Below are 12,880 nucleotides of genomic sequence, written 5' to 3'. Positions count from 1 at the left end.
GAAGGAGCATTAAGAAAAGCCCATCACACCCAAAATGCAGACAAGGGAAAAAAAATCATCAACATGACAAGAAATAGAGGGAAAGCGTCTCCCAGCTTTCAAAAGAAGGAACAACCAAAAAGCCCCACCCAGAGCAAGGCTCACCTCTCTTCGTAATCTGTCAACTTCCTTGACCTTTTCAGAATAACTCTTCTTCATTTCCTCCAGCTGGGGCTGGCTTTCTTTCTCTTCATTAAGCCTGACTTTCCTCCTCTCTAGCCTCAGAAGCTTTTCCAACCTGCACAGCAAATTAGTTAAGAAAACCATGAAACACAGGAACAACCAGCCTTTCCCCCACAGTCTCACAGAAACGCCACAGACAGCATCCAAGCCTAGAATGGCTTGGCTTGGCAGGGACCTTAAAGATCATCTCGTTCCAAGCCTCCTGCTGTGGCCAGGGACACCTTCCACGAGACCAGGTTGTTCACAACCCCATCCAACCTGGCCTTGAACACTTCCAGCCATGGGGCATCCACAGCTTCTCTGGGCAACCTGTTGCAGGTCCTCACCACCCTCACAGGGACCAATCTCTTCCTAGGATCAAATCTAAACCTACTCTCTTGCCATTTGAAGCCATTCCCCCTTGTCCTCTCCGCACATGCTCTTTGAAATGCACTCTCTTCCTCCTTCTTGTAAGCTCCCTTCACACACCGAAAGGCCACCAGTAGGTCACCCCAAAGCCTCCTCTTTTCCAGGCTGAAGTATTGCAGTTGGCCCAGCCTTTCCTCAGAGGAGAGCTGCTCCATCTTTCTAACCACCTTGCTGGCCTCCTCTGGACTCAGCTTGGCAGTTCCCAGGGCCCTCCTTTCCACCCCTTTCAAAGATGGGCACAGTGAGTTTCCCTTTTTCCCATCACCTGGGACTTCGCCTGACTGCCACGACTTTTCAAATATCAAGGAGAATGTCTTGGCAACTCCATCAGACCCTGCTGGCCAGTGGAGGGCAATTATGCTGGCCAGATGGAGAAGATGGATTTCCAAGGAAAATGCAGGAAGAAAAAGGAGTCTCTTATTACCACTCCAAAAAAAGCAGGGACTTACCTTTCCACTTTCTTGGCTAGGCATCTTCTGGTTTTCACTTCCTCCAGATACAGGTCTTTGTACATCGTCATTTCTGCCTGCGTTGCTTCTTTACGAGAAGCACTCTCTTGTTGGGTTCTTTTTACCCTGTCCAATTCACTTTCGAGGCCTCTAATTCTGTCTTCCAACTGGATTCTCACGGAATCACAATGACTGTCTCTGATTTGTCCTAATCGGGCCTGTGCCTGAAGGAGACAGTGCACCTTCAACCACCACAAGAAAAAGAGAGCTCTGCCCAGCACAAAATTGCACGCACCCAGTTTCAAGGGCCCAGCCTTACTCAGAGAGGCGGCTCTGCCTCCTCACTCCCAGCAGCATGTCCACCCCCTCACCCCCACCCCTGTCATTTAAGTGACTCCTTTTCGGAGCACCTTCCCCCCCTACAAGGACAAAGCAGCCCCTCTAGGTCTGGCCATGACAGCTGCAAGTTGCAAAACTCATTCAAGGATGAGCAGTGAGAAGCAGAGCAGCCCACAGAGATACCTCCCAAGCACTGCAACCTGACAATCTGCCTTGGGCAGCCTTTGCATTCAGGGACCTGCCGGCACGTGACACACCCACGACAGCACTCCTGCCCAACCAGATTGCCTTCTGCCACTGTCTTCAGCAAAGACAGAACCCACAGAATACAGGAGCAAAAGAAAAACACCAAAACCCATGGCCACAACAGAAGTTTACGTAGTGCCTGTGGACGCTGGGGAGAAATTCACTTACTTGCAAAACGAGGCTGACGTCTTGTAGCTTTTGACTTCTTTCCTGGTCAGCTCGTTCCTCCACGTCTCTTCTACATTCTTCTCTTTGGCTGCCATCCAGCACCAAAGTCTCCAAATGATGAGCGAGTTCTGCCACCTCTTCTTGCAGCTGACATTTGCTCTTCTCCAGGTTTTCACACTTCCCACGCAGACTGGACAGCTCTCCTTGCAAAGCCTGCTTTTGAGCCTCGAGCGGCATGCCTCTTCTAGGCTCCATGTCCAGCTGCTGGGAAAGTTCACCACCCTGGACACAGGACAAAAAAAACAGGAAAGGAAACTCAGCGGCATCTAAAGGCAGTGAATTCTGGGAAAACTTCTCAAGGGGGTGGCCATCGCAACTGTATCTCTCCTCTACTGGAAACCAGCCTAGAAAACACTTGAAAGATTCCCCGACAGAAAGAAGAAACTTTAGACCTGCTTAAGAATTTGGGAGACACTCCTGGCAGCAATACTTCCGGCTCCCTTGGAGCTCAGGATGAAACTCCTCATTTAGAATCTAAGAATTCCTCCAGTGTCCAGCACAGCAAATACCCTCGGGGCTTTTGTAGCAGCTGGCAAAAGGACCAGGCTGCTTTCTGAGCAGCCTCTACTGAGGAGAAGGCAGAAACTGAGCTCCCCTAGGCTCTCCAGGAAAACTTCATCTGACACTTTCCCCACACAAAGAGGCAACTAGGCTCAAGAGTCACAAAAAGGCAAATTTAGCACCAGCTTACTGAGGCAGAGGCTTGCAGGGCTCTCGGAAGGGCTTCAACGCCATCGCTTGGCTGCTGGACAGTGCCTTCCAATCTGCTCTTTTCACTTGCAAAGCTTAAGAAGAAATACAGCTCTTATTACCAGAAAATCCAATGCCAGACAAACTGTGCTAAGGAACAGAAGCCACAGCAGAAGTGTCCTTCAAAATGCCACTGACTCTCCCCTTGTTTCCACCCAATCCCCCAAAGCCACAGAGCCCTCGCTTCACTGGGTTACTCTCTTACTCTTGCGCCTCTTCTTCCAGTTGTTTTACAGTCATGTTAGTCTCGCAAGATGCCAACGGGAGGTCCTGCAGTTTCTGGGAAGATGTTATTGCTTCTCTTCCCTTGTCATCCAAGGCAGTCTTCAAGTCACAAACGCGATGCTCAGACTGAAGATGCTTTTCTTCCTCCTCCCGCAGCTGTAAAATCACGGGAAGAATCCACAGTTGTCAGGGGAGCTTTTCCAGAGAGGAGCCAGTTGCTGCTGAAGAACTCAGGTGCTGCATGTCTGTGTGCATCCCCTCTGCCCAAAGAACTGCAATCCACTCAAGTCCCTTCAAAGCTTCACTTCTACTGCCCCATGAACACAAAGTGTAGGCCTTTGTCCTCTTTTACAGCAGCCTCTCCTATCCCTCCACTGCTTTCCTACAGCACGCTTCTAAGCACCGACACTGCCCCTCCGTCCTTTTTGGTCACCTGGGACACTTCCTGTATTCCCTTGCTTGCTACTCCAGGAAAAGACCACTGAAATAGTTCATCTTCCTAAAGGAAGGCGTCTGGCAAGTGGCAGAGGCCAAGTGCTCTGGCACACGTGCTCTGGAGCCCAGGATTGCACCAGGGCAGCACGGGGAGTTTTCTTCAGTGGGAAAGACCCGCACTGTAGTGCAGAGAGAGGCGCCCAGCAGCCCCTGAGCAGGAAGCAGTGGATGCCTGAGGAGAGGCAGTTCTGCTTCAGTGGGGTGGGGTCAGGAAGGGTGGCATCACTGACGAGCTGATAACTGCCATTTCAGCAAAGGCAGCCAGGTGAACTGCTCCACAGACCTGCCCTGGAGTCGAGAATGGAGCCAGGGCTGCGTGGGGAGTCTTCTTAAAGTAGGAAGACCTCCAATGGAGCAGAAAGAGAGGAACCCCTGCCCCCCTGAGCGGTAAGGAGTGAAACCCTAAGGAGAGGCAGCTCTGCCTCAGCATGGCGGGTTGTGGGGCAGGGGGCCGGAGGGACAGAGGCAGATCAAAGCCTGATGGAACTGCCGCTTCCTTAGGTCTCTGTCAGAGTGGCTCCCAGAATACTGTTTTGTCCCTTTTTGTGATGGAGAGGAAGCAACAAGCACCCCCAGGTTTATCCCTGTGGGGACAGGCTTTCCATACCTCCGCGTCAGCCCTGTCCAACTCCTCCTGGAAGCGCAGATTATCTTCCTCCAGGTGAGCCTCATGGCTTCCAGGAACCACAAGAGCAGTCCTAAAGCATCCAAAAGTTCATCGGAAACATGTCTTATCCTGCATCATTTTTCCCCTGCTTGCTCCCAAAAGACCTCTTCCCCCCTTTCCTACAAGCTCCGGGAAAGCAAAGCCAAGTCCATGCAAGCACTGGAGAATTTCTCTTACAAGGGGCCTCCCTGAAGCAGCCTCAACTACCAGCTCAGGCCGTGCTCTTCAGGGCTCCTTGCACTGCTCTTCAAAGGCCCCACCGCCTGACCATCTCCATGGCAGCAAGTTTTCTCCTTCGGTGCGCTCGGAGCCCCTCGTGTCCCCTGGGACAGTGTTGCTTCTCTTTCCCCCAGCGCTTCCCTTCAGAGCACTTCACGCACCAACTCTGCCTTGCCTCAAACCCCCCTGGCCTGCAGAGCAGCCACGCTGCTGAGCTACTGGCAAGTTTCCCCATGGCTCGGGCTCTGTGGGGGGGAAGGGCACCACAGACAAGGCTTTCTTGCAGACCTCAGCGGACAAAGGGTGAGAGCCCCAAAGCTACGAGAGCAGCCAAGTGCAGAGACCTGCATTTACCAGTCACCCAGTGAACTGCTTCCACGGGGCTCCTCCTTCTTTTTCCCAGCTCATTGCCACGCCCCTCGTCTCACTCACACTTGCAGACTACCCAGAAGGCCCGGGTGCTCTTTTGACAAAGCCCTCACCTTTCCCCCTGGCCTTGAGCGTGCCTGTCAGCTGCTTTGCTCACAAGGCACTCCACAATCTCCTCATGCTGTTGCAAGGCTGCAAGTTTCAAGGGGGTAAATCCCCACTAAAAGGAGAAAGAATCCCCATTAGAAAGACACAGACAAGCTCTGCAGCTCTTGGAAAGAGCAGCTTTAGCCACATGCCAAGGTTACCTGGTTCTGAGCATCATTCTTGGCATGATGCTCCAGTAACAGCCCTGCTACAGCTGTATTTTTAGAGAGGACAGCCAGGTGAAGGGCAGTGTTGCCGTCCGCGTCTGCCAGATTGGGGTCGGCACCGTGTTCCAGCAGAACAGCAACACATTCTTCCTGCTCCTGCTGGACTGCCTGGCAACAACACACCAAAAGGGAAAGGCTTCCAACTTTTACATCCATCCCCCTCTCCCACAACTGCCTCAGCTCCTGAATGCTGCCATAGAAGACCATCTGCAAAGATCAGCTAACAGAGGCTGTGCCGTGCCCATTGCAATAGGCGTGTTTCTATGGCCCTGCGCTGCAAGGAATCCTGCCAGACACCTCCCCTTTAACACCCCAGCACTAAACCCCACCTCCAAGCTCAGAAGGCATTCCACACACCTTCATCAGGGCCGTTCTCTTGAAGCTGTCAGCGAGGTTGGGCTGGCTGTTCTTTCTTAGCAGATATCTCACGACATCTGCATGGCCATTGGCCGAAGCCAGATGCAGAGGTGTCCTAAAAATTAAACAGACACTCTTAACCCAGACAGACAAAGGACGAGCCCAAGCTGTGTCTCTACCCAGCACCCTGGGGACCCTGCTCCGACTCTGCTCCTCCTGCTCCTCCTGCTGCTGCTGCTGCTGCTGCAATGCTGCGCTGATCAGCCAGAGGGCAGAAGAGAACAGGTGAGGGTTGAGCAGCTGCAGAACAGCCCTGCAGAGAGACCACGGCCAAGCGGCAGGTGGGCAACACGCCTTTCCAACAGCGCTGGAGCCCGGCCGGCAGCTCCGAGCAGTGAAAAGCTCAAGAGTTCCCTCTCCCAGCTGACAGGGCAAATCTCATTTTTCAAGCCTTATCCCTAAGAGAGGGCTGCCCAGGACTACTGCAGCTTGGCTCAGGAGCAGCCAAGCTGTGCCGTCAGCGTGGCCCAGAACTCACCGCATCTCCTGGTCTCGCCTGTCGATGCCGACTACCTTGATGTACCAGCGCCACCGCCTCAGCCAGCCCAGGTCACCGCGGGCGGCCGCGCGGTGCAGCCTGCCCAGCCCCTGCTCCCGGAGCTGGGAGGCGCTGCTGGAGCTGGTGGCAGCCCAGGGCTGCCCACTGCTGCTGCTGGAGGGCGACTGCCGCCGCTCCTTGCTCAGAAGCCACGGCATGGCCCTGCTTGGAGCTCCCAGCAGCAGGAGTGCAAGAAGCCCCCGGCGGGCTGCCGGGAGCCAAGTAGGGATGAGGAATTGGGACGAGGGGGAGGTTTAGGGGGAGGGTGACAAAGGGGACAAGGACGACAATAAGGACGGGCACAGGGTAGAAAGCACAAGGCAGACGAGGTCGCCCTGCGCAGTGGTCGTGGCCTGCAGCTACCAAGACGGCGATACAGGCGCGCAATGCTCCCCGAGCGGGATGTGCTGCTGCTCCCCGAGAGGCTACAGCAGCTCTGGGCGCCGGCTGCGGGCACCAACAAAGCCGTGCCCGACTGGCGCCTGTGGTGTCACAATGGCTGGTGGAAGGCTCAGCACGTCAGCGTGGGGTGTGACAGAGGCCACGGGGCAGGGTGGGGCCGGGCGGGGCAGGGCAGGGCGGGGCAGGTGTGAGGGCGGCCCTGCTGGGCCTTGTGGGAAGGAGGCGGCCTGGGCCTTGTGAGGGCGGCCGGCGGGAGTGGGCACTGCCCCGCCTCAGGGCGCCCCGGGGCAGGGCCCGGGACGCTCCCACCGGGCCGCAGGCTGCGGTAGGCGCTGGAGCAGCTCCCCATCACCCGCTCTGGCTTTTTGCTTCAGCCTGGAGCCGGGCTGCCTCTGGGCACACTGCCATCAAATGAGGCTCAGCATGAAGTGACATCCCAGCCCAAGCAGGCGGAGGCCACCACAGCTCTCAAGAAATGCCCACCCAGTGCTCCAAGCCCACCAGACCAGACTTCCAGGACAATTCCCCAACTCCTTTCTCTTGTCCTGTTATTGTTGTGGCGGTCAATAAAAGAAAATACGCAGACAGTCTACTTCCAAGCAACAAGACAGGAGAGGAAAGAACCTTTATTGGAACAGAACACTGACTCATAGCCCTGGGCATAACATACATGTTAAAATACCATTGGTGTTTTTTCATAAACATATATCACAATTGGCTGCCCTGCATCACACCATGATGGTTCAGCATTTACAGACTTACAGGGACTTGTTTAGCTCTGTCTGCCTTCCCACAGACTTGTTTTCAACCCTGACATTGTCCCTCTTGAAGAGCAGACACCTCGCCCCCCCCTCCCCCCCTCGCAACTGCTCTCACCTGCTGCTTTGCCAGATGCCAACAGTCAGTTTCTGCTCTGCTGATGCTCCACCAGCCAACAGGCAGCACACAGCAGGGCAGCAAGAAACTTTCAAACACATCTTGTCCCACTTGGTCCCAATGACAACACCAAGTGAAGGCCCACAACTTCTGCACCAGCTTGCTCAGGGGAGGGACGCTACAATGGACCGCAAGCGGGCTGAAGAAATTTCCCTTTTTCTTTGCGGGTGTATCGGGGCTTAATTGGATGTTGATACTTTTGGTCTCTCTTTGGCCCAGCCGCCTGGGAGGGTCTACCCTTTTCCTGCCAACTTAGGAGAAAACAAGCACTGAGAAACGGCAACTTCGTCCTTGAAGGAAGCGTTTTGGACAAACTACAATTAATTGGTGTCTTATTATTGCCTGATCACCTTCCAAGGGCATTTGAAGAAAAAAGGGAACAGGAGGGTGATGGAGTACGCCCCCAGACTCATTTAGAAAAGACCCCCTGAAGTACAGCGCGCAAGCACGGGGGGGATTCCAAAGGACACACGCGTGCGCAGAAGGGGCACCGCTTCCAGAACATTGGGAGGGACTGAAGGCCTCTGGCTGGGCGGTGCTGACCACACCTGCCCAGGTGGACATCGCCAATCAATTGGATAAAAAGCGGATGGCTCGTGCTCGGCAGACGCAAGCTTCACATCAAAGGACAACGTTGCCTTTGGCGGGCACGCCAGCTATCTTGTGAGCCTGCCGACTCTCCCAGAATGCAGCTTCTGCTCTGGGCAATTCTAGGCCTTCTGGGTCGGGAAGATAACTTCAGAAGCAACACCTGGGCAACTGGGGGAGTCGTACCGAGGGCTTATTTTTCTCCTCCTTCCTCTCTCTTGGGGTTTTTTCCTTTTGTTGGCCACCTCTTGGGAATAAAGATTGTTTGGGTTGAGATTTCAACGGCGTATGGTTTCAGCTTCAGCATCCTTCCCAACTTTCCCTCTTACAGCGGGCTACAAACCCATCCGCTTCCCACAGGATCAGGGAGTTGCCTGTGTTTTATGGCTACCACAAGCTCACCCATTGTCTTCTGCCCAGAACACAAAGAGGAGGGCTCGAAAGCACTGGAAGACTCTGGCAACCCAGTAGAAGCAATAGCTCACCTGTAGGCCAGGATCTTAACAGGACTGTGCTTCAAGCCTTCACGGAGGAAGGGGATGCATTTGCCTGGCCTCTGGGACGGGCTGAAGATGCAGCTGTGAGCAGAGCTGAAGGGAGCAGAGGAGAGCTCTGGCTCGGCCTTCAGGCCTGGCTTCTCTTTCAGCCTTGAAATTGTCTGCCGCACTGATTTGCACTCAGACCAAGGGCAGAGAGAGAAGTCTTAACTCCCGGCCCGGGAAGAAAGCCTTAATAAACCTTCAAAAATAGGACTCTCCTCATCCCTCCCACCTAGGTCCAAAGAGCTCCAATTCTGTCACCAAACGCAGCAGTTCTCCTCAAATGTCGGGACAGTTCTGGCAGCCAGACCCTTTCTGCCCAAGCTGGACAGGTCCCCACCTGTCCCAGAGGCAAGCAGAGGGAAGAAGAGGGGACAGCCTTGGGATCGGGGAATGGCAGAAGCAAAGTCGGCAGGGGCAACAGAAGAAAACAAGGACACCTACTAGACTCTTCAGTTTATTCAAGACCAAGTTGGCATAAGAACACCTAGCGGGAGTCAAGAGCCTCCTCACAGACTGAGGTTGTTCAGACTCAAATTGTTGACAAGATGCCCAGTTGAGTAGAGAACCAGACTTGTAGTTTTGGTCTTATTTCCTGCTCGGCGCATTCTTCCACATCCCTTTTCTAGTGTTCTGTTTGGCTGTAAACTTCACTTCAACCTTAAGTTCAAACCTAAAAGGGCCGGTATTCCGAGCAGGAGATTCCAAGTTAAAGATCTTCAATCAGCTAAAGGGAGAGACAGCTTTCAGGCAAACCTTCAAACTAGGCTCCAGGATCATTCCATAGATCCCTCTCCTGAATCATTTGGGCAACCTATGGAAAATAGTATCCTGCAGTCCTCTGAAGAATCCTTAGGCTTCTCCTTCAAGAAGAACAAGGGCTGCTTGGATGAAAACAGTCAAGAGATCCAGGATTTGTGGAGGAAAAAGAGAACTGCCCACCGAGCACACCTTGCTCAGCCATCTGCTCATGGAAGAAAAGCGGCCTTTCGTCTCGCAGGCAGCAACCTCCAACAGCAACTTCGTGACATCCAAAACAAGGGGTGGATCAATCTAGCAGGAAAAATTCAATTATGCGCAGATACGGGTGATCACAGAGGATTCTAGGAGGCCTTGAAAACAGCATATGGACCGACAGACCAGGCCCAAAGCCCTCTACTCAGCGCAGATGGTCAAATGCTTCTCACAGGTGAAACCGCCGTTCTAAATTGATGCTCTGAACACTTTCAGACTCTTTTCAGGACCAACCGTGTAGGTCAAGACTCAGCAATTCAGTCCATTACACAACAACCCGTGAAGAATGAACTGGATACTGCCCCTACTAGGGGACACAACAGGTTACCAAAGGCATCGAGAGCTTTCGGAAGACTCCATAAAGAGTCTGGTGAAATAATCATCATCATCATCATCATCATGGCCAGGTTTCACGAACGAAGATTTGGGAAGGGATCTACCCACGTCTGTTACAAGCGCGTTGGTGGCTAAAAAGGCCAACACGAGATAGACACGGCCGGTTGCAAAAGGCACAGCAGAAAGACTCCTTAGGAGATATATTCTGCAAGGCATGATTCTTTCTGCGTTGTCTTTTCTCCTCAAGAGTGATCCTGCGTGCTTTCTCAAAAGCATCAGCCGCGTTAAAGATAGTGTGTCTCCAGACCTCCCGATTGGAGGTCAGAGTAGACCAGTTATGTTGATCAATATGGCCAAGGCTGAGAGGTTGTTTCGGGGAGTCCTTGTAAATAAACACCTGAAGAAAAGTACAAAGATCAGGGTTTACAGAGCCATAGTGCTGTCTACTCTCTCAGATGGGTCCGAATCATGGCTCATTTACCGCCACCACCTGTGACTCCTCGAACGCTTCCATCAACGCTGTCTCCGTACAATCCTAAACATCCGCTGCTCAGATTACGGAACTAATACGTCTGTTCTACAACAGGCAGCAATTACCAGCACTGAGGCCATGTTGCTGAGAACACGGCTGCGTTGGGCAGGGCACGTCTCCAGGATGGAGGACTACCGCCTCCCTAAGATCGTGATCTATGGCAAACTTGCCACTGGCTGCTGCAAGAGAGGAGCCCGCAAAAGGAGCCACGAGGACTCCCTGAAGCAACATCTTAGCCTTGGCCACATTGGTCTCCAGCGCTGGTCTACTCTGGCCTCCAATCGAGAGGTCTGCAGACACACTGTCTCTAACGCTGCTGCTTCCTTTGAGAACGCACGCAGGATCACCATCGAAGAGAGAAGACAACGCAGAAAGAATCGTGTCTTGCCGATCCCATCCAAGGAGTCTTTCTGCTGTGCCTTTTGCAACCCATCTTGACTGTCTCGCATTGGCCTCTTTAGCCACCAGCGCGCTTGTAGCAAATGTGGGGAGAGCCCTTCCAAATCTTCGTTGGCCAAGCCTAGCCATGATCTGGCTGCCATCCACCACACTGGTCTCCAAATGAGGCTGGAGCTTTGCCAGCTCTTCTTGCAGTTGGCATTTGCTCTTCTCCAGGTTTTCCCACTTCCCACGCAGGCTAGACAGCTCGTCTTGCAAACCCTGACTTGTGGCTTCCAGCTGCGTGCGCTTTTGACATTCCCTCTCCAGCTGCCGGGAAAGTTCAGCAACCTGCAGACAGAAAGAACAAAAAAAGAACTCAGCGGGATGGAAAGGCAGTGAATTCCGGGAAAACCCCAAAAGGGGACCTTAAAGGGACCTTAAAGATCATCTGCTTCCAAGCCTCCTGCTTGCCCATGCCTCAATCCCATGCTACGCGCCTGTCCCGCTGATTACAACTCCTGGCGCGTGGTTTCCACGTCTCCTGCTATCATGCTCTGCAGTCTGGCAGGGATGTGCTATCACACTGACTGCTGACTACAGGGCATACTCGGACCAGCGGTATTGCAGAGCTTGCAGCATTGCTGCAAAATTAGAAGGCCGTGAAGACTTCCCAAGGAGTAGGGAGCTCTGCTGTTTCATGGAGGAAGACGTAGCAGGAACTACACCAGCAAATGCCTCCTATCCAGAGTAACAGATTAAAGCAAGGTCCAGGGAAGAAACTGCTAGAACGAAGATCACTGATGAAGAAAAAGGTGTCTCACAGATGTCTGGTGGCATTTGGCACTCACGGTGACATCAGCCATTTCAAATAGGTCACACACACCCTATGTGTCAATTTAGTGGAGAACTTAGGGGGGAGGTTCCTGCGCCACAGTGCTCTTTCCCACGGTTTCTCTTGTCAAAGAATGGAGTTCCACAGCTCATTGCTTCCAGTTCCGTATTTTTGGGCCTTGGACCACTCTGGAAAATTTGGACAAACCTGATGACCAGAAGTCTTCCACTTTACCACAGATGCCTGAGACCCAGGCTTCTGCTCGGTCCCAAACCGGTGCCAAGACGTCCCAGGCCAGTTGAATCCAGAAGTGGATTTGCAGCCAGGTGTCCGATGACGGCGCTGCTTGGGACTGCAGATCTGCTTCTGTGGCGCTCCAAAAAGAGCTTGGTGTTGGCCTCTGCAAGTCTCTCATTAGCTCTGAAACATTCACAAGCACACACAGAGTCATCTTTGGCAGGAAGGCTTTCGCAAAGTTACCCTCCACAGCCTTCACTATTACCCCACTTCTAAAAGCCAAGGGCATTAAGACCGTCCAAAACCAGCACATCCTTTGATCGGAGCTTGTTCACAGGGCCTGTTTCTAAGAAATCACACCAAGTGCAAGGAGCAGACAGTGTCACCTCCAGAAGAACTCTGGCCTACCCTGGCCTTCTCAAGGAAAGCTCAACCCTCAGACCCGCTGCCAAAACCGAAGCCAAACAAGAGCCTTCTTAGTTTGGATTCACAGAATCCAACTCTCTTCTCCGAGAGGCCTCTCCTCATTCAAACAGGAAAGGGTACAAGATTCGTCTTTTCTCTCCCCCACAGGATGAGGAGATTAGAGACTGGCAAAAAGACTGCCTGCTAAAACAACAGCAACTTGAAAAAGACACCAGCAATGCCAGAGTGGCGCTACTGTGCTGTTACTGCTGGAACTCTAAAGAGAAAGGAAGACAGGTCTGATGAAGGCAAGGTCTTAAGGAACTTTCCCCACAAAGATGCCACGTTATGCTTTCACACCTGACGCTGGCCAGATGTAGAAAAGGGATTTAAGAAGGAAAATGCACGAGGAAAAAGGAGTCTCTTAGTACCAGTAAAAAAAAGCAGGGACTTACCTTTCCAGTCTCTTGGCTAGGCTTTTTCTGCTTTTTGCTTCCACCACATACAGTTCTTTATACTTTTCCACTTCTGCCTGGGTGGATTCTTTTTGAAAAGGTCTTTCTGCTTGGTTGCTTCTTATCCTTCCCAGTGCACGGTCAAGATCTCTAATTCTCTCTTCTAACTGGTTTTTCAGGGAGTCCAGATGACTGCTTCGGATTTTTTCTAATGTGTCCTGGTGGGCTGCCTGTGCCTGAAGGAGACAGTGCACCTTCAACCACCACAAGAAAAAGA

General features: G+C 52.8%; 1 protein-coding gene and 1 long non-coding RNA gene across 3 annotated transcripts; both read right to left on the bottom strand.

Annotated features, from left to right (window-relative positions):
- Positions 1-63: 63 nt before the first annotated feature.
- Positions 64-6,251, bottom strand: LOC135408848 (ankyrin repeat domain-containing protein 26-like; the record flags this gene model as incomplete). Its single annotated transcript, XM_064643812.1, has 10 exons — positions 5,887-6,251; positions 5,349-5,463; positions 4,926-5,099; positions 4,731-4,837; positions 3,970-4,060; positions 2,848-3,023; positions 2,584-2,677; positions 1,833-2,114; positions 1,080-1,303; positions 64-277 (listed from the first exon to the last, which is right to left on the bottom strand). Coding segments are annotated over exons 1-10 (1,695 nt in total), but the record flags the coding sequence as incomplete, so codon positions are not given.
- Positions 6,252-10,534: 4,283 nt separating this feature from the next.
- On the bottom strand, positions 10,535-12,840 carry LOC135408849 (uncharacterized). Of its 2 annotated transcripts, none has more exons than XR_010427871.1 (3): positions 12,604-12,840; positions 11,111-11,926; positions 10,535-11,022 (listed from the first exon to the last, which is right to left on the bottom strand). It is a non-coding gene; the product is annotated as an uncharacterized LOC135408849 (long non-coding RNA). The 2 variants fall into 2 exon arrangements; XR_010427870.1 differs by having other exon boundaries at positions 11,714-11,926.
- Positions 12,841-12,880: the final 40 nt, after the last annotated feature.

Source organism: Pseudopipra pipra, unplaced genomic scaffold (genome assembly GCF_036250125.1).
Source record: "Pseudopipra pipra isolate bDixPip1 unplaced genomic scaffold, bDixPip1.hap1 HAP1_SCAFFOLD_689, whole genome shotgun sequence".
NCBI classification, from domain to species: domain Eukaryota; kingdom Metazoa; phylum Chordata; class Aves; order Passeriformes; family Pipridae; genus Pseudopipra; species Pseudopipra pipra.
Note: the sequence above shows the minus strand (reverse complement) of the source record. Positions and strands in the feature narration are given on the sequence as shown.